The sequence below is a fragment of the Daphnia carinata genome, chromosome 7, assembly GCF_022539665.2.
Source record: "Daphnia carinata strain CSIRO-1 chromosome 7, CSIRO_AGI_Dcar_HiC_V3, whole genome shotgun sequence".
Taxonomy (NCBI): Eukaryota; Metazoa; Arthropoda; class Branchiopoda; order Diplostraca; family Daphniidae; genus Daphnia; species Daphnia carinata.
In genome coordinates this window covers 7,729,462-7,751,954 of record NC_081337.1, presented here as the reverse complement: position 1 = coordinate 7,751,954, position 22,493 = coordinate 7,729,462, and the positions used below count along the sequence as shown (strand labels likewise).

The 22,493-nt window shown below is 42.0% G+C and overlaps 3 protein-coding genes across 4 annotated transcripts in view; 1 reads left to right on the top strand and 2 right to left on the bottom strand.

The window, feature by feature from the left end:
• Nucleotides 1-9,904, bottom strand: part of LOC132088134 (dachshund homolog 1-like) — a 29,448-nt gene extending 19,544 nt beyond the window's left edge. The window contains exon 1 of one of the 2 annotated variants that reach the window (XM_059496106.1): nt 8,074-9,904. In XM_059496106.1, coding sequence (XP_059352089.1) covers nt 8,074-9,167 — 1,094 coding nt within the window. In that variant the 5' untranslated portion in view covers nt 9,168-9,904. The remainder of the gene's footprint in view (nt 1-8,073) is intronic. The other variant, XM_059496107.1, reaches the window with a different exon arrangement.
• Nucleotides 9,905-9,939: 35 nt separating this feature from the next.
• The window catches only part of LOC130688711 (cytosolic carboxypeptidase 2-like), a 63,056-nt gene continuing 50,502 nt past the window's right edge, over nt 9,940-22,493 (top strand). The window contains exon 1 of the mRNA XM_057511724.2: nt 9,940-9,949. The gene's annotated coding sequence lies outside the window, so the exon portion shown is untranslated. The remainder of the gene's footprint in view (nt 9,950-22,493) is intronic.
• Nucleotides 19,615-22,032, bottom strand: LOC130688351 (pyruvate dehydrogenase protein X component-like). The gene is made up of 10 exons (XM_057511328.1): nt 21,852-22,032; nt 21,579-21,754; nt 21,330-21,523; nt 21,117-21,259; nt 20,874-21,052; nt 20,597-20,773; nt 20,450-20,534; nt 20,242-20,341; nt 20,071-20,171; nt 19,615-20,004 (listed from the first exon to the last, which is right to left on the bottom strand). Exons 1-10 carry the CDS (start codon nt 21,973-21,975, stop codon nt 19,847-19,849), a joined length of 1,437 nt encoding a protein of 478 aa, XP_057367311.1. The 5' UTR covers nt 21,976-22,032; the 3' UTR covers nt 19,615-19,846.

Here is a 22,493-nt window from a genome sequence, read left to right as displayed (position 1 = left end):
ATGGGCATTCACGAGATAGAGAATGAACATTTCATCTGTTCAGTCGATTGAGAAAGAGAAAAAGAAAACCATTTGCTGCAAGGTCGTCGTTCAATAGCACTAGGGGAATATTAGAAATGATGACGAGTCGTAAAAAAATAAAAATGTATATAGCTGTACAGGTTGGAGAGTCTATTGTGGTGGACTGCGATGGGATCTCCGACCTCTACGCCAATCGCAACTCCCATCGTGCACGAGACACCCACACTGAAAGAAACAATACCATACTTTGAATTGCCTAACAACACACACACACACACACACAGACACACAAACAAAAGACTATGATGAGCGGTCATTTAAGCAGTTTTTTTTTTCCCTCTCTCTTCAGCGATTGCTTTTCCTCTTCTTATTCATACCTCTCATTCTTTTTTTGTGTGTGTGTTTGTTCCTAACACAACGGGCCCTATGATTTATCCCGAACGGTCAACCTCCCCCTTTTTTTTTTCTCTTTATACTCACACAATATGTTATATATGTATCCTTTTATTTATAAATACATGTATATATATATAAATAGAGAGAAAAGAGATATGTTTGGCTTGTTGTTTTTCTTCTCTCTCTTTTCTTTATATATATGTGCTGCTATGGCCAGCCTCATTGTTGTTGTCTAAGCACGAGAGGTCTGTATATTATCACTGCCTTTTTTTTTTTTAATTTTTATTTTTTTTTTTTTTTTTGTGTTCAAGTCTTTGTCTGTATAGATGAGTGCATCCATGTATCGAAAAAAAAAAGAAAAGAAAAGAAAAGAAAAAGGCTTTTGCGCTGGTTCATTTCAAGAGCTTGTACGGGACGGACAGCGGTATCGGGCCAGCACACGCCGACTCGAGGAATGCCAGCGATGTGTCTGCATGTTTTGTTTTCGTTTCCAATAATACTATATTCTTTTCTCGTCGTATGATTTCTTTCTTTCTCATCTTCTTCTCAAAACATCCAGTTTTTCTTCCCCTTTCTTTTGTTTTTTTTGTTTTTTTTTTTGTTTTTTTTCCTATCCGCCTCTTTTGTTTTCTTGATTTTTAAATGAAGAAACGAAAAAGAAAAAAAAAAAAATAGAGAGAACTAGAAGACCAGGTTCTTCTGGCTTTGCAAGTCTTTCTTGTAGTTCATCCCTGTGTGCTGTTGGTGTCTGTGGCGGTGCGCGTCCGTGTCGGTGTGTCCGCACAGGATAACCACATTCTGCCCTCCCACTCCCCATCCTTTTCACCTCCCCTAATTGGAGGGTCGTGTCGACATAAATCTTCAAGATGTGCCGGCCTTTCCTCCATCTCATTCCCTTTTTTCTTTTCTCGTCGTACGTCTGTGTCTCTTTCGTTTTCTTTTCTCTTTCTATCCTAACTGTTTCTGAACAATGTTCTCCCAAAATGACTTGACCAAAACGTGATGGCCCAATTTCGTCAAATGTCCGATCCTTTTTTTTTTTTTTTAATTCAATCAAACACTTTTAGTACGTAAGGCATCAGCGCTTATCCTATTTTAACTGAATGATGACAACTTAAAATTTAAAAAAATGTATATGTACAGTATATACGAATAGATGCCCCCTTTTGTTCGTACTGGCGATGATGTATCATTCTATACACATCCCGACGCGTTCGTCTAAAAATGACAGATGCAGAGTGTGTGTTTGCGCGCGCAGCTTATTGGAAAATCCACGCAAAAGAAAATAAATATGAATATGTGAGGATAAAAAAAAAAAAAAAAAAAAAAAAAAAAGAAAAGAAAAGAATCCGTATCTCGTTGGGTCCTGGTCCTCTTTTACGTACCGTGCGACCACCCCTTAGCCCTTACAGCGCATCTCATCCATCTTCACCAGTGACTTGATATTGCCATATATCAATCACACTCTATACCAATAGGGATTCCGTCTCACTTTTTTTTTTCTTTCTCTTTCTTTCTCGCTCTTTTCATGTGCATTGCCTATAGTCGAACCTAGTACAATATTTCGCCTTTTTCTTTCCCTGCAATTCATTTTTTTTTTCCTGTTCATTCTTCCGATTTATCTTCCCATATTTTTATTTCATTTATTTATTATACGGCATATGCCTTTTACCTTCCCTCAATCGGCAAGAGGGGGGAAAGAAACATTCTCATGCTGAAACACAACCCAGAAAAAAAAAAAAAATGTTTGCAGGCTTTTATTCTTATAAGCAACATGCTCGTTTTTTTTTCTTCTTGATGGGGCGGAGGTGGGAAGGTTGATGAAACGTAAAAAAAAAAAAAAAGATATATACATATACTTGTAACACGTAACGAAAGAAACGGTTGAAATGATTCGACTCGACATCTGTCCGTGGATAGGAAAAAGAGCCTACAATTTTCGCGTCATATACGAGAGTTGGCTCTATTCTATGGAGTTCGGGTTATTCTGGCTGTGTACACGACACGGCGACAATGATCAACAACGTTTTCAAATGAATAGAAGAAGAGTTGGGCCCCTGTGCGTGTGCTCGCGCTTCAATGGCGACAAAAAGCTTCGACCGTGTTCGGTGATGACTCGGCCGGATAGATAGTATATAAGACACTTTGTCCGTGTTTTTGCGAGCGTGCGCCGCTAGCCACTAAAACTCCGCCCCTCATTCTTTCCCCCCCCCCCCCTCTTTTTTTTTTTTTTTTTTTTTTTCACCGGCGTGATTATGACATTTTCTCCGATAGGGCGATATTGTCGTCATAGTCGGTTAGAAATGTTTTTTTTTTTTTTTTTTTTCTTTCCCCTTTTATCTTTAGTAACGATTTTTTATTATGTTTTGTTTGTTATTTAATTCATTACTTCATTCCGGATCTCTCCTTTTTTTCCCTGCTGTTTTCTTCCCCCCCCCCTCCCCCCAGTATTTTTTTAACGTAAGCAAAACTGTATATTTCTAGTAGCCTTTAGTTAAATTCTTCAACGGGAGGGAACGATGGAATATGTTGACATGTTGCAAGTCATCGGCTGACGATTTGTTCGACGTCACCATCGCCGCTGAAAAGAGCGACAACGAGTGAAATGAAGCCGATGAATTGTCACTCAGATGCTCGTATCTATCTCTCTATCTAATCTAGTAACTTTCTGTTCCCACCGTCTATGTTATAAGCAGAGGAAGTATTGAGGATGGAAAAAAAAAAAAGAAAAGAGAGAGAGAGAGGGGAGAAGCAAATAGAAAAAATGTTCTTTTCAATTATGAAAAAAAAAATTTAATGGTAAATTAAAAAGAAACGCGGGGGAGGAAGGGATATAACATCACTTAAAAAAAAAAAAAAGCCTGCTGCTTATAGTACTTCAAACTATTTAAAAATATATATATATATATATATCTAAGAGTCACGTAGTCGAAACTGAGGGAAAGCAAAAAAAAAAAAAAAAAGAGTTGATTCAAAAACTTCATTGTTCTGAATCGTTCGCAGAATGGAGCTGTTACAAGTCATCTCTATCCTTGGAACGCGTAATCTGTTGGGCAAAGACGAGCCCCTCGAAATCGAACAAGCCGGCAATGGCGGAATAAGGAAGGGAAAAAAAAAAAAAAGATTAAAGTAAATGTGGAACAAGCCAAAAGTGTAGAGTGTATCTTTCATCTAGACATGTGCGTATGGCACTGGTAAATAATACAACTCGACGTGATTCTTATGATCTTGCACGATTAAAAGCCTTCTTCTTTAACAAAGAGTTGGGGGGGGGGGGGGAGGGAGTTCGTTGGCTAACACTTGATCGTCATCATCAACGGAAAGCCGGGGGTCTTATCTTTGCTACTAATGTTGTTGAATTGGATTCGTCCATGTTCTGACGCAAGTCTTTTTTTTTTTTTTTTTTTTATCCCTTTCCGATTGCGCACGTCTGTTTCACTTCTTTTGATTTTTGTTGTTGCCTTAAGCCACGGGGCGAAGTCTTATTCATTTTGTTGGTTGTCTCCTTTTATTTTATTTTATTTTTTTTTTTTCTTTCTCTTGTGCAATTTACAATGCCGCTTTTTACTCTTTTTCTAAACAGACGATTTTGGCTTTGATTTGGCTTCTTATATGACCCCTAACCGTTCAGTAAAAGAAAAACAAAACAAAAACGAAATGCCACAAAAAACTGTCCCGCCGGTTACTGAAATCAAGTCGCTTCTTGCTCTCCCTGTTTTGTTTTTTTTTGTTTTTTTTTTTTGGCTATCTTTTTTTTCCTTTGGTATGTGTGTGTGTTTTCTAGTTCCCCCCCCCCCTCCCTTTTTTATATTCATTTTTATTTCAGGTTTTTATTTTTATATGAATCCGCGAGAAGACGAGGCAATAGCCGTTCTCCAATTGCGGTGCCAGCTCGAAACGTGAAGGTGCACAAACTTTGACGATCCATTTCGGCTCGCCTTTTCCATAGATATTATTCCCTTTTATTTGAAAATGTATTCCATATTAATTTTGTTTGGTTTTTTTTTTTTTCGTTTCTTTTTTTTTTTTTTTTACGAGCCGATCAAACAATGTGAAATGACCACACTTCCCGGCGTCCATTTCGACTAATAATCAGCTCGTTGTAGGCTCTTATTCCAGTTCCTGTCTATGTCTCGGCCATCCAGTCGCCAGTCGGTTACTCGCTTTGCGCCCTCCTAATGTGCCTATTCACACAGCGTATACACCAGTCGCCACACCTCGTTGTATCGCCTCTAATGCGGTCTACGCTGTTCTGTGTTACACTTGCTCTTTTTTCTTTCAAAAAAAAAACAAAACAAAACAAAAAAAAAACAGTACTGCACATTATACGCTACATAGTCATGTCCTCTATTAGACATTTACGCACGCACATACGCGTCTACAATAACCCTGGTTCGTGGCTATTATCTAACAATTCCAACATTGCCCAAACTCACATGTCGGTCATTAAAGACAATGAACAGAAACACAAAAGGGGGTTCGCGTTGGGGCCATAGGAAAGAGAGAAATAAACGAAACAACAAAAAGCGTAACTCCCATCATGTGCCATACCCCGTGATTAAGATCATTCATATCCGACGCGCTTCTCTTTTCCACGGCTGTCTCACATCAAAAAAAGAAAAAAGAAAAGAAAAGACACACACACAAAAAGAAGAAGAGAGAAAAGAGAACAAAACAAAACAGAAACGCGACCGTAGCCCATAAAACTTTGTGGCCGACAAAACTGCGGGAAACGAGGGGGGTGTGTGATGGTGGATAGAAAAAAAAAAAAAAAAGAGGGAGGCAGAAAAACACAAAATAATGAAAAAAATAAATAAATAAATAAAAAGATGGGGTGTATGTGTTATTCTATTTCGAGCAGACACAAAAACTGACTGGGCCAAACGCGTTTTATATTGCGCTTATGGGCATATGATGGAATAGCTTTTTTTTTTTTCGGGACGTCTCGCTCTCAAAATTCATACGACAACCACCACCCGTACGCTGTTCACGTTCTTCGTGAACCGATTTAAAGTCAAATGGTTTCGCTTTAAAAAAAAAAAAAATAATAATAATAGTGCAGTACATCAGACGATTTGCGAAAACATATACGCGTGGAATGTAGATACAAGTGAACAACATCGACGTCGCTGGCCAATGATGATCAAAAACAAGCGGCTAACGAGCAACATTAGTAGAACGAAAGTGGAAAGCATCTCTGTGACCATGGCAGTTGACAATGTTTGCAATGCCCTTTGTGTTGCGTTCTTAAGAGAGCCAGAAGAACGACAAAGGAAATTACACGTCTACGAGACCCGTCTATAGTGATTGTGTAGAGATGCGTTTTGCGACCAGTTTTGGGCAAGTGATGCGATGCTTCATTTCGACATGGGAAATCTATATAGTATCCAAAGCAGACGGAAGAGACTCGTAATTGACAACAACCCAATCATTAATTACTGGTAATTGAGCTGGGCTACTAAGGAGAATCTGAGCTTTCGACGCTCCTCCTCTCCCTCCCTAGCCCTCCATCTCCCTCCCCTTCTCTAGTCCCTCTCTTTAACATCTCTCGCCTAGTTGCATCCGCTTGCTCCCTCATCTACTATACACTGTATGCGTATATCTATGTGTATATGTATTGTATATGTTTATATATATATACGCCACGCTGCCCTCGATCGACATCCAAAGTAATCAAATTGTAGTAGCCTAGCTGTGCATGTCTAACCCCGTAATAGACTGCATATCAGTTTTCATTCATAATCAACTTAGAGACGGGGATGGAAAACACATGTTTTCATGTCCCCCCCCCCCCCCTCAAATATGAAACGCGCACATCTACCTCGATCAAATCACCGAGAACTCGGACCGTCCAACATTTTGTCGTTCCGGACGGGAAAAAGAATGCCGTCGCTATTGGTTTCAAAGATGTTTGGATACCGCCAACCCTCCCTCTCAAAAAAAAAAAAAAAAAAAAAGAAAGAAAATTCCAACCGTCATCACTATTTATTAGGCCTTGGCGATATGAAAAAATAAATATTATATTGCTTTGTTTCGTCAGACTTCTTTTTTTTTTTTTTTTTTTTTTTTGATAATACCCTGTGCTTAGTTCTTGTGTTCAATTCTCTCTCATAAGATTTCTTTTTCGTCTCCCGCACTGCAAACAACCGAACCCTCAATGCAAGACATTTTGATGAAAAAAATAAAAACAAAAAAAAAAAAAAGCAAAACAAAACGAATTACATACTTTATTTATATGTGCGTGAGGTCGTATTGTGTAAAGCTAGCACGCTAAGCGTTTCATAAGGGAGCTCGATCGAGAGAAATGAGGCAATTCTGACGGAAATCTTTCATCTAAATCCCTACGCTTCAACCAACCCTCTTTTTCTCCTCATCTCTCCCCTCACCCTCAGCCTCTTTCTTTCGTGTTTGTAGTAATTCCACTCACATCTCTCAATCTCATTCTTTTTTTTTTTTTCACTCGATGTTGGCTTCACAGCCTCCGAACTCGGTTGCATTGGCTTTGCAACTTACGCCCAGGGATCGACTAGTACACGGGTAATTTATATACTGCATACCATCAGCTTTTTACGCCCCCCTCGGATGGAAGGTGGTTGATTTGAAACCGGGAGACAAAGAGCCTTCACTAAGATAGACGTCGTATGTAGATATAAATAAACGCGGAACTTAGACATTTGTGTACACGCGCAGTCCTAAAACTGATGGGCCAAAAAAGAGGGACGGCAGTCAGGTAATTCAAGTTGGCCAGCACAGAGACGATAAGCAAGGAGGGACGGTGTACGAAGACGGCATCCATGACAACTGGCAACCGAATGTCGTGAAAATGTTCGCCCAAAAGCGACGACCGGAGTTCGGCCATCAGCACTCGAAGAGCACTCGCTTTCGTAAACACGGGAGCAAAAAGAGATTCAATTTCCCGCGGCTCATTAAAGGGTTCCTGCAGTCCGTCATATGGCAACAAGCAGTTTCTGGCCAAGCAGAGATGACTCACATCGGATCGCATGACGACTAGATTTCAAGTTGGATATACACCGTTATCCATCTCATCACAACTGATGCTGTTTCTCTACATCTTTTTTTTTTTTTTTTTTTGAAAAAAAAAAAAGGTCTATGTTGTCCTTCTGTCCCCTAACCGACTCGGCACCATCTTCCATGCTGCGGAGAGTATAGTGTGTGTGTGTATTTTTTTTTTTTTCGGGACAAAAAAGAAAATGTGGTGCATATTGTGCCTGAAGCGCATTAGCAGATGTTTGATTTATCGGACGGAATCAGAGTCCGTTGACGTACTGTATATTGGAAGCGGCTCGGGACTTCTTATCTGATGAGAGAAAAGATGCCGCAGTCTGTAATAATAAGCCGTTCTTCCTCTGCCCCCCCCCCCCCCCCCAAAAAAAAAAAAAAAAAAAGAGTGACCGACAGACACACGGAGATTCAAAAATAAAGAAAAGAAAAATAAAGAAAACAAAGATGAAAAAAAAAAGAGAGAGAGAGAGAATTTTGGGAACGGTGTTGAGAGGTCGACTGGACATATCGACTCTCATCATCTCTACGTTGACTAACTCTAACGCGTGTTAAGTCGATGGGACTTAGAGATCGACGTCATGGGCGATACGCCAATATAAATCAAATGAATAAGGCAAGTCTTGTATTTATTACCTGGCGGTGGTGCAGTCTCTGTAGAGGATGTCAAAGTCTTTGCAGGAGAGCAGCTTGCAGCGATTGACGCCCGGTTGGATGGCACCGAGGCCGCGCAGAATGCGGACCTGCTCGACGTTGCAGACAAGCGGCACAATGTCCAGCCGCTTGAGTTTGGTGTAAACGGTGTGCAGGCCGCCGACCAGGTGCTTGAGGAAGAGCTCAAAGGCTTGCGGCAGACAAAGCATTGTCTCTCCGTGGATGACGAAAGCAGCCACCTTTTGATTGCGATAGTCGACCAACTTGCACTCGTTGGCTGTCGGATCCGTGCTGGAAATGGGCGGCGGGCTGTGGCTGCTGTACGGCGATCTGTCGTTGTGATGATGGCTGTTGCTGTGCCCGCCTCCGGAGTGCATGCCGTGCGAGTGGCCACCGTGATGATGATGGCCGTAAAGAGAACGTTCGGCATTTTGCATGTTGGCAGCAGCGGCAGCTGCGGCGGCCGCAGCCGCCGCTGCCGGATGGCCCAGATAAAGTCCTGGGTGATATCCTTCCGGCATGCCCGGAATGCCCGTCAATCCGGCCAACGAGACTGGCACTCCGGGACCCATGCCACTGAGAAGGCCGCCTTTGCCGTGCAGCAGGGCGTTCTGATTGGCGGCGGCGGCGGCCGCGGCGGCGTGCAGAGCGGCGAACGACATGGACGACGACATGCTGGGCCCGTGAAGCGATCCGGACAGTGAGGCCTGCAGGGCGGCCGAATGGTTGGCTTCCCGACTGGGTGGGCTGTCACGAACGGGCGGGCTGTTGGCTGAACTCGGCCGGCGAATCGGATACGAAAGGTCGTGCGGATGTCCGGCACCCAAGTGATGCGATCTACCTACTGGACTGCGACGGTGATCCAACGACAAATTGTTCCTGTCCGGGCTGGGCGTAGCAGACCTGCCGACTCCCGTTGCCGAAACTCCTGAAGCTGCCGAATCGGCTACGGATGAAGCCGGGCTGGCAGAACTGGCCGCGCCGGGCGAAAGAGACATGCTGAACGACAGAGGCGAATTACGTAGCTTGTTGCCCGTCGACACTTGCGACTGGATCGACGAGGAGGCCGTTATCATTTCTCGCCTAAGCCCCCCAATAAGAGTCGATTTTTTTTCCCGCTCGGTCACGTTTGCTGCAAACTCTTTCTCTTTGGCAGAGGGACGAGTTCGATCGCACTCGGCCCACTCGCACACACATACACACACGTTCGAACCAAGAGAAACCCGGACCACAAGTTTTGCTTCTTTTTTTTTTTTTTTGTACGATTGTACGTCCTCACTTGTCACGCAGATTGCACGCACAGCAAAATCACACAGCACACAGATGTCAAAAGGAACACACACACACACACACACACACACACACGAATGTTTCTACCAACTGCCAAATGTTGAAATAAGAAATGACACAAAGTAGGATGACACACCCAAATGAAAGCTGTGTGTGTGTCTATATGGAGACAAGAGATAGTCAAAATAAGGATAGGCTACAGGTGAAACGAATGCGCGCGGGGGGGCTAAAGAATTCTTTTCTCGAAAGTTGGCCACTCTGCGAGCTGAAAATGTTTTTTTGGGGGGTTTTTGACCAACTTCAATCGTCCGTCTATTGTCCCGACACGACACTTTGGCAAGAAGTGGCACGTACGCTAGGCGATGGCGTATTCAGTCCGATAACTAGCGAAAAAAAAAACACCACCAAAACAACAACAACAAAGTATGTCGGGCAAAAAAAGGGAACAATCAGGGAAGCACGCGAGAGTCACGCAGTAGAACGATCAGCTTCGGACTGAGTCCAGAGTCCGACTGGCCGCTTCAACTCAAGCAAGGGAGGCAATCGCAGATGGGGAGGCACGACAAAGGTAGCCCAGCAGAGCAGCTAGCGCCACACAGCCAAAGTCAAAAGCAAGAGGAAAGAAGGGCAAGACGAAATCAAATGGGCGTGTTTTAGAAAGAGAAAAACGAAGAGAGGTAAGAAGAGGCAGTTCTCTGGTTTATGCCATCCGCAGGAAAAAGAACAAAAAAAAAAAAAAGGCTGGCCCAAACGCAGTTGAACGGGGCGGTGGCCATTGCGCCGTAGGGGCCGTTCAATTCGTTAGCTGAGGACGGCCCCAATCGGCAACCAACCAGAAGATCACATCTCCAATCGCACCCTCCTTCTTCGGGTTGCCGACCTCCCACAGTCGCACCGACGGATTCGGCACGCTACCAACGCCGACTGCGCAACCTTTTTTTTTTCTTTCCGTCATTTTCCCACGATTTCCTCCCTTCTTCCTACACACACCCCCCCTCCCATATTTTTATTTTCTTTCTTTTTTTTTTTTAATTTTTCCTCCTCCTTATCTTCCTCCTCCCCCCCCTTTTCTTTTTCCTCTTTGAGCGTCTTCTTCTTCATTTCTTTCTCTATTTTCCTTTTTTTTTTTTCTTGATTCATTGTTTGTATGCTGCGCAGCGTACATCATCGTTGTGACACGAAGCACGAAACGGTCCAGCCAAAAAAAAAAAAAAAAAAACACCCATCCACCCACAATCCTCTTTCTCTCTGCTTTGCTTTTGTGTGTGTGTGTGTGTTGCGCATAATTGTAGTGTCTCTATGCAATAGCTTCGAAATGGAATTCGTGAGTCTGCTTTTCTCTGTCCCTCAAACGGCCGCAAAAAGGAAAAGGGTATAGAATATAAAAGAAGGCCGAACCCTCTACCCTCTGCGCCGGCCCAACTCCTTTCCGTTAATCCCGCCTTATTCCTTCTCCCATTGGATGCACAATCCGACTTGTTCGACTGTGAAGAAGGATAGAAATGCACAGTCCCATTGGTTCTTCTGTCCACCGGGAAAAACCGCCGGACCGCTAGTCCCGCTATCGAAAATCGGCGACATCTTTACCGCCTTCTTTTATACTTTTTTTTTTTTTTTTTTTTTTTTTTTTTTTTTTTTCCTATACATTTTCGCTTTCCATTATCGTTTCATTTTTTATTTTTAGCTCGCACAACATTTACGTCACCACTATAGCGACGTTGTTGACAATGGCTGCGTCCCTCTCGGCTGAAGGAAAATATGTACTTTAACTTAACGAATCACAGGTGGAGAAACGGTATTATCTAGATAGAAGAACAGGACATGAAATGGAAGAGAGTTGAACTGAGACGGCTCGCTATGAGTGCGAGGCTCATCCGTTTATCGATTGGTTGTCGTTTTCCCGAATTCACTATGCGCATTTTTCACGCTGATGGTTTTGACAGCATCGCATTCAGTGCGTTTTAATTGTAACCTGCTCAGCTCGCAACAGCACTGCCTCTTAGGTAAAAATCTGGATAGATGAATCGATCGTTTTTGCAGACGTACACCTATGGACTGATTCCCCCATCATTTGTGCCATCGATTGATCGAGTATCGTAATTACATGACGTTTCTTCTCTGACATCCGTCAGAGCTTCGATTTCTCACGGTATCGGCACATTTTTTTCATTATGGCTATTCATGTTTTTGAATGACCCGACTCATTTGGCTGATAAACACTGCCAGGAGAAGCCCGTATATAACCACAACTTTCATACGAACGCTTCGTTATCGATAATATCGATTATAGGATGAAACTGGTTTCAGATCCCCACTTTGATTTTAGGCTGGAAATCTAAGGAAAGAGAGCCACAATAACGCACGAAGTGTTATTAGAGGCAATTTACGTTTGCTGGTCTACTGAACAACATCAAGTTCGGTAAGAAGGTCTATATGATGGCCTGTTTTGTTTTCCTTGTTGTTCCCATAACTCAATATATATATATATATATATTTTACGTTCGTGGCTATAATTGTATTAAAACAGTTTAAAAACTGTCGTAGTACGACGGTGCCTATTCACTTATAGTAAAACGTATAAGGCTGAGGGTATCGTTCATTTCCAAACTGCGTTGCAAAACGACGTAGTAATAGAAGGATTATTTCTGTTCGTTGGACATGCATAATTGCGACGTAGAATGAATTATGCATTCAAAAATACAAAGGGGAAAAAGCTAAAGAGTTTTGGAAGTTCAAGTGGCGAACAGACTTCCGTGCAATAGGGGTACCCAATCCTGCGGCCAAAACAAAAATGCTGTCGGAAGTCAGGTAAATGGAAAAGTTAATTGATTTCCAGCACGTTTTTTTTTTTTATTTTGGGTTTCCTCTACGTTTCAACGCCCGTTGGTCACTAATGTTGTTGCGTGACCGAATAGGAATGAACCAGTATTATGGACATCGAACATTACCGACCAATCGGGATATAGTCGCCGTGATTTACCTCGCAATTGCCTTACATGACACCCCGCTCCCCCCCAAAAAACGAAAAAAAAACGTACTCCATAGCATTTTTAGTGTTTCAAAATTCAGTGGAACAAGTCTCTTGCAAACGACAACAATGGCTTCTATGCGGATCAACGAGAAAGGAATCATTTCAAGTCCAGGTCCCAATAAAACCGATATTGGTAAGTTGCCAACTTTTAAATTTCGATAATGCCTTTTCCTAAAATAAGGAAGACTTTGCAATAAAAATTTCTAAGACTTATTTAATGAAAACAAAACGCCAAACTGGCCTGTCTACGAAATGAGGAATAAGTATAATCGTATAGCTATTTTCCTTTTTTATTGTCTTTTTTTTTTTATATACCATCGGTCTGGCCTCTGGCTTCGTGTATTAACACAGTGAAGCGAAAAGAGTCGCGGCCCGACGAACAAGAGAAATGGGTTGGTGGCACAGATGTCAAACGGTTCGTTTTGTTTTTCTTTTCAACGACGTCTTTCAACGATATACTACATATTTGTTTGCGTCTATACTTGGCGAGCGGATGACGCATAGTCTAGCCAGCCAGCAGGACTTATTGATGTCACTCTGTTATGCTTTTCGCTGTGCTACCAACACAATCCTTAACTCCCCCCCCCCCCCCCGCCTTGCCCTCTCCCGTTCTCTCTCTCTCTCTATCGGGCTATATATATACGCAATACTGCCAGTCAGGCAATATATATATATTTATAGGAGCGCGCGGTAATGGAGATTGGAGCGCTGCTTCGATTGAAGGGCCCAGCAAAACATAGATCCTTTTTCTTTTTTTTTTTTCTTTTTTTTTCTTAAAGTTGTGTGTGTGTATGTGTACATATGCACATGTGTGTGTATATGCGTGTCCTCCTATTCCTGACTTCTCATCCCCATGCCTTTGCTACTCGCTTCTTGATCTTCTCTCTGTTTTTCTCTGTGTTGTTGTCGATATTTTTTCTTTCTGAGGCTGTGTCGCCATCCTCTGCAACGATTGTTTGTTGATTCGTCTTTTGCATGGCGGTGCCGACAAACGGATCCCGTGTTGTTGCGACTTGTTTCCAGTTATTTTATGATCCGACATAAAAACGCAGCGCTCCAGAGAAGGAGAACAAGACGGGCGGGCGCGCGCAAAATAAAAAAAAAAGGGAAATAAAGAGAGAAACGATAGGGGAAAAAAAAAAAAATAAAAAAATGAAAATAACAAAATGAGGGAATAAGGGATGAGAGCCAGCAAAAGTCGCGGTACGCAACCTTTTTTTTTGCTCTGATGTGATTACATAAGACGACGAGAGACAAGAGAGATAGAGGCTGAAAAAAAGGGCGTATGGGTGGACGAACGGACAGAAAGATGCTTTAAGTAGAGTATATAACAGCAAGCGGCTTCCCTTTTTCTCGGCTTAATTTTTTTTTTTTTGGTATGGGGTATGTGTGGGTTGAAAGAGAGGGTAGCGATGGTAGGGATGTTGTTACGCATGCGGCTCGAAAGAAGGACGGTGTAGGGCAGTCTCATAACTTGACACAAACACACATAGACACACACACACAAAAAAAATTGTCATCTGGTTTACACTTTACCGAATGGGACATGTTCTTTAACAGATTGTAGATTGGGTCTTGTAAAAGTAAAGGGGCAAAAAAAAAAAAAAAAAAAAGAATAAGAATAATAAACGGATGGTGGAAATAGACAAGGAACTCGAATGTTTCATAAACGTGCAATATCACCCGAGCATTGTTTTTTTCCCCAAAAAAATTCTAGCTTATTTGCTTCGAGCCGAAAAGAGAACATAACATAACCTTATGTTATTAAAATTGTACTGCTACCATACTTAATAGTTTTTTTTTTCTAATAATTTTCACAACGCAGAATTGATAATGCCAAAGCAATTCATATCCGGAATGGTGTTGCGCGCACAGTGTATACACTATAGTTCCTCAATTCTCGTTGACTTTGCTGTTCGAAGTCTTCCAGTTGGCTTCAATTGGCTCTGGCAGGCGTGAGAAGAGTGACTAGGGAGTTGCATCGGAAGTCGAACCGCATCAGAAGAGCCGCCGCCACCCGTCGTCGTCGCCGTCAAACTCCCGCCCGCCCCGCATCCATGCCCTGATATTTATAATCGACGATAAACACACAGTCCATACTGCTGTTTTGCTCGGTTCTGTTCTTTTCGGAACGACGTTCAGTGGCGGCGGCAGAGTAGCAGCCGAAAGCTTTTTGGCTTCGGCGGCGGCGGCAAAAAAAAAAAGCCTGAAAAAAGAAAGAAAAAAATGAAACATTATTAATAATCTTTTCGTTTCTTTCCCTCTTCTTTTTTTTCCCGTTGTTGTTCATAGAAGTTACAGTATAGGTCTATGAGGACGACGATATCACCACCACAACGAAATCGAGCGTTGCACTCACGGCTATCATCATTGCCGCTCCTACCTATTATACACTGATGCGGCTCCTCTCTCTATATGCCACTATTACCGATACTCCCACTGCTGCTATTGACTAGCTACGCGTGTGCGGCTGACGTCATTTGATTAATCCAGCACGCATCGCCGCATAACCTCCCCCCCCCCCCCCTTCGTTTCGCTCCTCCGTTTTGTACATGGTCGTACAAATAAAGAAGAAGGCGCTTGTGGGAGACGTATACGGTGGGCTGAATAATACTAGGTACTAATACATGTTAGATGATAGTGGTAGCAGATTGCGTTGTTATTCTTTTACCTTCTTTATATTCGATTGAATTTTGTTTGGGTTTTTTTTTTTTAACTTCTCTTCCTCGACTGTGTGTTCTGCCAATTTTTGATGATTGATTTTTTTTTCTTTGGCCTCGGAGCCATTCCGGCACGTTGCATCCGCATTGTTCTTTTAGGCCTGGCCGTGAGCAACTCTCAAGTTTATCTTATAACTGAACTAGGCCTCCCTCATTAAGTAGAGACGCATATAGCCGACCAATGCGAGCGGATCATGCATTATAGCCAGGAAGGCAACTGTTTCAATCTGGATACAAGGCTATCTGCTTCACGTGTATATAAAATGTGTGTGTGCGTGTACGCGTTCGTATAAAAGGCCTATCTGACGTATGTACACACACAACACCGACACGACGTGAAACCGTTTCAAGTTTTGAAGGGGCTCGACGGCTCGACCCCGCAACAAAAGAGCACGGGCTTGTTTTTAATTCTCATTATTTGTTTGAAATGGAAAAGTTGGCGATCCGACGTCAAAGCTCGTTAAGGCTTTTATCCCGTTCCCGTTCTCCTGCTGCCTACTCCTCCCCCACCCACCTACCACCTACCGTTCCTCTACTTCTTCCTCTCCACTTCGTGCGTTCATCTGCCCCCCCCCATTTTTCTCTCCCAAAAAAAAAGCAGAGATGATGATGAACAAGAATAAGAAGATTAGAAAGCGAGAGAAAAGAAAAATGTCGAAAAAAAAAGAATAAGATAAGAAAGCCTCTAATAGTTTTGCATTATACGTTCTTTGAAACTGGCAAGTCTGATGTGGCTGTCACTGAAACAGTATAAAGATCATTAAGCAAACTTGAGAGCACGATCGTTTTGCAGCAAGATTTTCAATCAAAACAACGAAAAATTAACATCGTATCATAGCAATCCTAGCACCCCAGTCCGCGTTCCGTCCGTTTTCTTTCTCGTGTTTGTGTTTCGTTTCTTTTGTGGCACATTTTGAGAGAGCCTATTGGGCGTCAGCATAGAATGTCTAGAATGCGGGCTCAACACGTTCAACATGTTGCCGTGTATCACGAGTATATCACAATGATCTAGGCAGGTCGAACAAGAGAAGGAGGCGACGGAGCCCAAAGAAGGAGAAATAAGAATACATAGGAAAAAGCGTAGGCGGGTGTTCCAGTGTTCCTCGTACGAAACAGGAAAAGAAGAGTTCTTCTTTCTTTCTACGTGATTATGTTTCCCCTTTTTTCTTTTTTCCTAATTCCGCCCTCTAGAATCTTAATGACTGGCTGCCACTCTGTCGGGAGTGAATCTATTGACGTTTAATGTACGACCTCCTGCTAACAAAAAAGAAATACACTCTTCCATCCGGGGGTTGCATAGAAATAAAGAGGACGAAAACTGTGGAGAGTCTGAGAAACTGAGTGAGAAAGAGAGGACGAGAGATGCAAAAGCAAAGCTGTATAGAGAGAAAAGGCGGGCCGAGCGCAACATACAAAATAGGGAACTAAACAAAGAAGAACAAGGATTGGTGTTTATATATATAACATATGCATGAGCAAGTCCGCCTAGGCTTGCTTTGTAAGCGTGCCAATGTGTTGCTTTGCATCTGCGCCTCTTCGATAAGAATATATATATTCCTTTTTTTTTTTTTGTTCCATACTTTGCGACCGGCTATACGTGCGCCAGCAGTCTCTTTCCATTCCTCCCACCAGCCTTGTCGAACGGATAAAAAAAAAAATATATATGAATATTGACTCAATGTCCTCTAATGTCGGGAGGACCGGGAAAAGAGCCAGGAGGGTTGAGGGAGCTGTGCGATGCTGTTGCTCAAGTGCACACAAAGGAGCGTGACGTGACTTCTTTCCCTTACTGCTCCCTCACGGCTCGTCAATCGTTAGAACGTTAGCAAGCGGCGGCAACTACGTTCTCGACTCTCGTCGCACTCGATATAGATTATCTCTCATCCCATATAATAGATAAGTCTCCACCACCAACGAGCGCAGCGCTAGTTGCCTTTTTTTTTCTTACTATGAGTTTTGTTCTCCCTTGTTGTTTTTTTTTTCTCTTAACGTTTTTTTTTTTTCGTGTGCTCTCTCGATTCTTTGTTATGTGTACTTCGCCACCCCTAAATGGTCGATATCTTCTTTGCCAGCCTCGCTCAATTGCAGCGCAGCAACATGTTAATGAAATCTGGTTTGCAGTCGTGCTGTTTACACACAGCCACAGAATTTGTGTGCAGTCACACTCCATCACCCTCCCCCATAAAGCTTAATAGCTATCCTCTTTTTGAGATGTAGTTAAAAAAAAAATATTCAGCTCATGGGATAATAGTCAAATAAGAACATCGTGATAAGCGCATATGAAATCATGGCCGGCGGTTTTCATTTAGCGTAAAAGGCCTACAAAAGATGAAAGAATGTACATAGAATGTCAGTTGGATCGGACTATACGCTGTCATACCTTTAGATTGAAAAAAAAAAAGGATGAAATGTAACCGAATAAAGCGAAATGAAATCACAACTTCCCTTTCGTCCGTATACGACTATCAATTAATTGTGTGCTGCGTGGATGTCCCTGACAACCCGCACGCTCGCATTACGGAAACTGCTCTACCGGTCGCCGCAGCCGCAAAAAAAAAAATATATATATATATATTTCCAGCTCGTCGAGCCGTCATTAATCACTATCATGGGCTGTTGATGTACTATAAAAGCAAAGGGAAAAAAAAAGAAGAGGAAGACGAGACGATGGAAACCTTTTTTTTTTTTTTGCCTGTGCTCCAATAGTAACTAGCTTAGGTCGGGCAATCTAAACTGTATAGCATATAACTATCCCCTTCTCCCCCCCCCTCCCCATCCCACCCTCTCTTCCCTCTGACAATTCAATGATTTGAAACCGACCCCGAGAAATTGATGATGAGCCAAACCACAATCCCTGGCGTGCTTAAATGACACGTTCTGCCGGTGATATTGAATCGTCGAGACTGGGAACAAAAGGCGGACTAATGATTGCTGTCGTATGCGGTTTCATCCGTTCCTGCCGCCCGGAAACGGCCTGCGACCGGAGAAAATGGGAGGATCCACAGGGGAGGAATCGATGAACAGTTCAACTAGTCATCGGTGTCATCTCTCGTCGCATAAGAGACTTATTGAAAAACGTCACACCCGACTGCTTTCAGACAGCGATTGATGCTTTAAAATATCCAGCATTTTGTTCCGTTTCTCGTCAATCTCTACATACCGCATCGTCAACAAAAAAAAACAGTCCTATTCGTACAGAGGCAGATGCAATTGCCTGTTGTTTTTTTTTTTCTTCCATACGAGGTAGCATCATTATCGTTCGATAATCGCACAACTATGCATACACCGGTGATGACTGAAAGCAGGAAAGCAAATGCGATGGAAAGTACGCGATAACGTTTCTCAAATTTAGACCGAATGCCACATTTATTGTTGATGTTGCCTGCGTTACGAGCAATCAGCATCGGGACTTTTTGCCAACAGCTGGCATTATTTAACTTTGTTCAGAAACAGATAACCGTAATAAGGACGTAGGCTCACTCAAGTTTGGTAGCAGCATGGCTGGAATATTGAACCAGCTGTCGTTTGCGTCCACAGTTGCGTCTTTCCGTCCATATCCACCGACGCATAAAATGTCGCATATCCGAAGCGCTGTATAGCTCTTGTCCGGCTTTGAATAAATATGACATTCAGGGTGCATACAGAATGTGTCAAGACGAACCGTGCTCTGGCAACCGCTTCTAAAATGCCAAGGTTGGCCATCTCAACATCGACTGAATCGCCTGAATAGGACACGGAAAAGAACAAAACATTTTTGCCAAAGAACATTAAAGAAAACAATGGGAACTTTGCCAGTAACTAGTATTTAATCGTTATGTTTTTTTAAGGGGGGGGGGGGACTTTAACACACAGCTAGCTCAATCTTTGTCAACTTCGAACCGCATAGTACAGATAAAAACCGAAATGGAAAAGGGGGGAAGGAAACCTGTCCCGAACTAGGCGATACATCGGCTGATTGCACGCTAATGGTCGCGCATGATTTATACGTGGAAGCGTTATTGTCGGCGACAGCATTCACGCTTCTTTCGGTATTCCTTTTTTTTTTTCTTTTTTAACTATTTTTTCGTTGACTTTCATCTGCCACGGACTGATTCGCGGTAACCGGATTACGAAAACGAACATTAAGTTATTCCCTGACGAATGGATGGACTACATTTTTCATCTATCGCTAATTGTACCACAGCTGCCACATGCCCGAGTACCGGTAATACATAAAAACACATTTACGCACATCTTGCTGAGTACACTTACTGTAACGACGACCGATTCATCGCATATATATTCCAATAGAGTAACATATCTACAAACTGGTATATCAGAAGATTGTTGGGCTGAGCAGAAAGCGGAAAAAAAAATTCTACCACAAAACGACCACGTGAATCGTTGAAATGGTGGTCGTGCACTCAGTTTGTACTGCATCGTTAGAATTAGATTGCAGGCTTGAATCGGAATAAGCGTATTGTATGCTCATATAACATAAACGAGAGTTTCATAATTAGTTTAATTTAACGGAATAATAAAACCCCTGAAAAAGATGATACCTATACATCGGTTGCTAAAGCTCGATGTTAACGAATGAAATGTGTCCAATTAACATTTGCGTATGGCTTCTACAACTATAGGACTGTTATTCACACTCAACAATTACAGTAATTACATTTCTAAAAAAAAATATTAATTTCAGTTTCTAATGGAAATCGAAAGCTTCCTGTTTTTATTCTGGAAGTGAACGATGACCCAAGAGCAGACTTTGGGGTGATTCCAATAAACCTTGTAGAGTGGACATGAAAGTTGCAGCTGCCACAGGAGATATGGCCTCTCCGTCGTATGATAAGGTTGCACTCATGACCATCATCGGCTTGCCGTCATCACCTGTACAATTGATAAAGGGATCAGAGAATATGACACAGTTAGGAAGACATTGGTATTACGACTTACAAAGTTCTAAACGGCTTCCACCCACGGCCAATATTGCGCATTGTGGTGGATTGATAATCGCGCTAAATTCGCTAATACCGTACATTCCCAGATTGGATATCCTGTGAATGTTAAAATGTTTAGTTTCCATCGCAAAAAAATCGCATACATTTTAACACTGCGGCATATTACGTGAAAGATCCTCCTTGAAATTCGTGAAGTTGAAGCTTTCCTCCACGCGCTCTCTCAGCTAGATCCCGTACTATGTCCCCGATTTCTAATACACCTCGGCCTATATTGTTCGCGAGCGATAAACAAAATTTCAAGTTAATATGTAAAGATAATAATGGTGAACGAATTGCATGGTAAGACGTAAAGAATTTAGGGATTATTCAATTACCAAGGACATCGGTCACAATCGGCGTTATTAAACCAGAATTTGTGGCTACGGCTACGGATATATCAACATTTGTAGGTTGTACAAGCTGACGTCGAAGAGAAGAAAATGAAAATTAATGAAAAGGAAAACGAAAGAAAAGTTCTAAACCTGATCTCCTTGCCAAATAACATTGGCCTCTGGGCACAAATCCAATGCAGTGGCGACCGCTTTGATGATAATGTCGTTGATGGAAAACTTGATTCCTTCGTTTTTAAACTTCTGTCGGAGATTCATTACAGTATCGACCTTGCAGTTAATCGTGCTATAGGCATGGGGTATTCCTGTCTTTAAAACAAATAAAAATACGCATAGATTATGAGGTAGTCCACTACCAATTTTTCCATACATCAAACTTAGTTTTATTTTAAGGCTGAAATAGTCATACTTTGGATGCTGTTAGACGTTTAGCGATTGTATGTCTCATACTTGAGAGTTCCAAATCTTGATATTCTTGTTCATGCGTAAGATTTTGGATTTTTTTTGCGGTACTCTTTGGAAGAGCAGATTTATGTGGTTCCGTTCCGATGGCCTTCGATGCGATTTTTGGTGCTGCAGCAGGAGGAACTTGGAAAAAAAATGCAATTTAAAATTATTTAATACATGTCAGTGCAACAAAAATGTATATTACTAGGAACTGGTTTTAGGTTTCCTTTTTGAATGTGGTGCAAAACATCTCCTTTGAGGAGGAGACCCCGCGGACCGGAGCCAAGAATTGCAATAGGGGATAGTCCATACCTTTCTAGCAAGTTTCGAACGGCGGGGCCCAATGTTCTGAAACACAAAATTGGAAATCAAAATGATATTAGAAAATACTGCAATGATTTCAACACAAAATTCACACATGGCTCGTTTGGAATTTCTCTTATCATCGTGCTCTGAGCTTGAGACTTCACAATTTGGCTTGGGAGGATTCTTTGGCTTTGCACTAGCAACTTTTGGTGTATCTGAACAAGTTGTATTTTTCCAATCTTCTCCCGGTTCTGCCAGAAGTGCAATGAGTGACCCCACTTGCACGTCATGTGAATCATCTCCAATCTAAAATATGCTAAAATTTTTATCCAATACATCATTTGGTTGGCCTACAATATACAAATATTTTTGCAAGAACTCCTTCTTCTTCAGTTTCAAAAGCCATTACAGCTTTGTCAGTCTGAATTTCACATAGGACATCACCTGGATTTACTGTATCCCCTTCCTTTTTATGCCAATTCACAATCGTACCCGACGTCATCGTCGGCGACAAGGATGGCATCTTCAATTCAACAACTGTAAGATAAATTTTGAATTAAATAACTATGTATCAATAGAATTTGCAAAGAACCAAACTAATACAGCTGTTGCTGGTTTTCGTTGTTATATTTACCAAGTTTTCGTGGTGTCGTATGAAACCATAAAGTATTAAGCATTCCATTTTTCTTGAAAGAGCTTCTAAACATATTTAAATTTAAAAGATGATCACATGCCCTAAATCTAGTAAGGGAAGCCATATTTTCGACTCCAAAAGATCTCTTTTTCGGGATTTTTGTTTATCGCAGACGAAAAACAACTACAGTCCGCAACTAAAAGCCCGCAGATTTTCCAGTCCACAGTCCGCGGTCCGCGTCCGCATTTTACGCTGACCTTTGTTTGATAGAGTTAAACAAAATTACATAGTCACTGGCAATCAGAATTGCATGTGATTACATCTTGCCAAAGTAAGAGCCACACTGTCAAGTGTTTCCATAGTTTACCTAAATAACTTTGTAATGAAGTTCTGCGGTTTTGGTTTAAGCAGAACGAGATGATTAGATTCCTGTGATAAGTTTTTGATTGAAGTTGATGGCAAGTTCAAAGGCAATCGTAATGGATGTTGAGAAGCATAGTACAAGAATTAATGCGATGGCATATCAAGTAATACTTGTGAATCTATGACCATACTTTGGAGTGTTATTGTGCAGTCTTATTCTTTGATACCCCATTAAGTAATTACTGGTATTTTGTGATTCTAAAATTAATAGCTTTTTTA

Excerpts from the sequence above, each read along its gene's own strand:
- LOC130688351 (XM_057511328.1), bottom strand. The coding sequence starts at position 21,975 with ATGGCTTCCCTTACTAGATTTAGGGCATGTGATCATCTTTTAAATTTA. Across the intron at positions 20,774-20,873 it reads AACGTCTAACAGCATCCAAA|ACAGGAATACCCCATGCCTA; the intron begins GTATGACTATTT and ends TTTGTTTTAAAG. Across the intron at positions 20,172-20,241 it reads TTTCAAGGAGGATCTTTCAC|GATATCCAATCTGGGAATGT; the intron begins GTAATATGCCGC and ends TAACATTCACAG.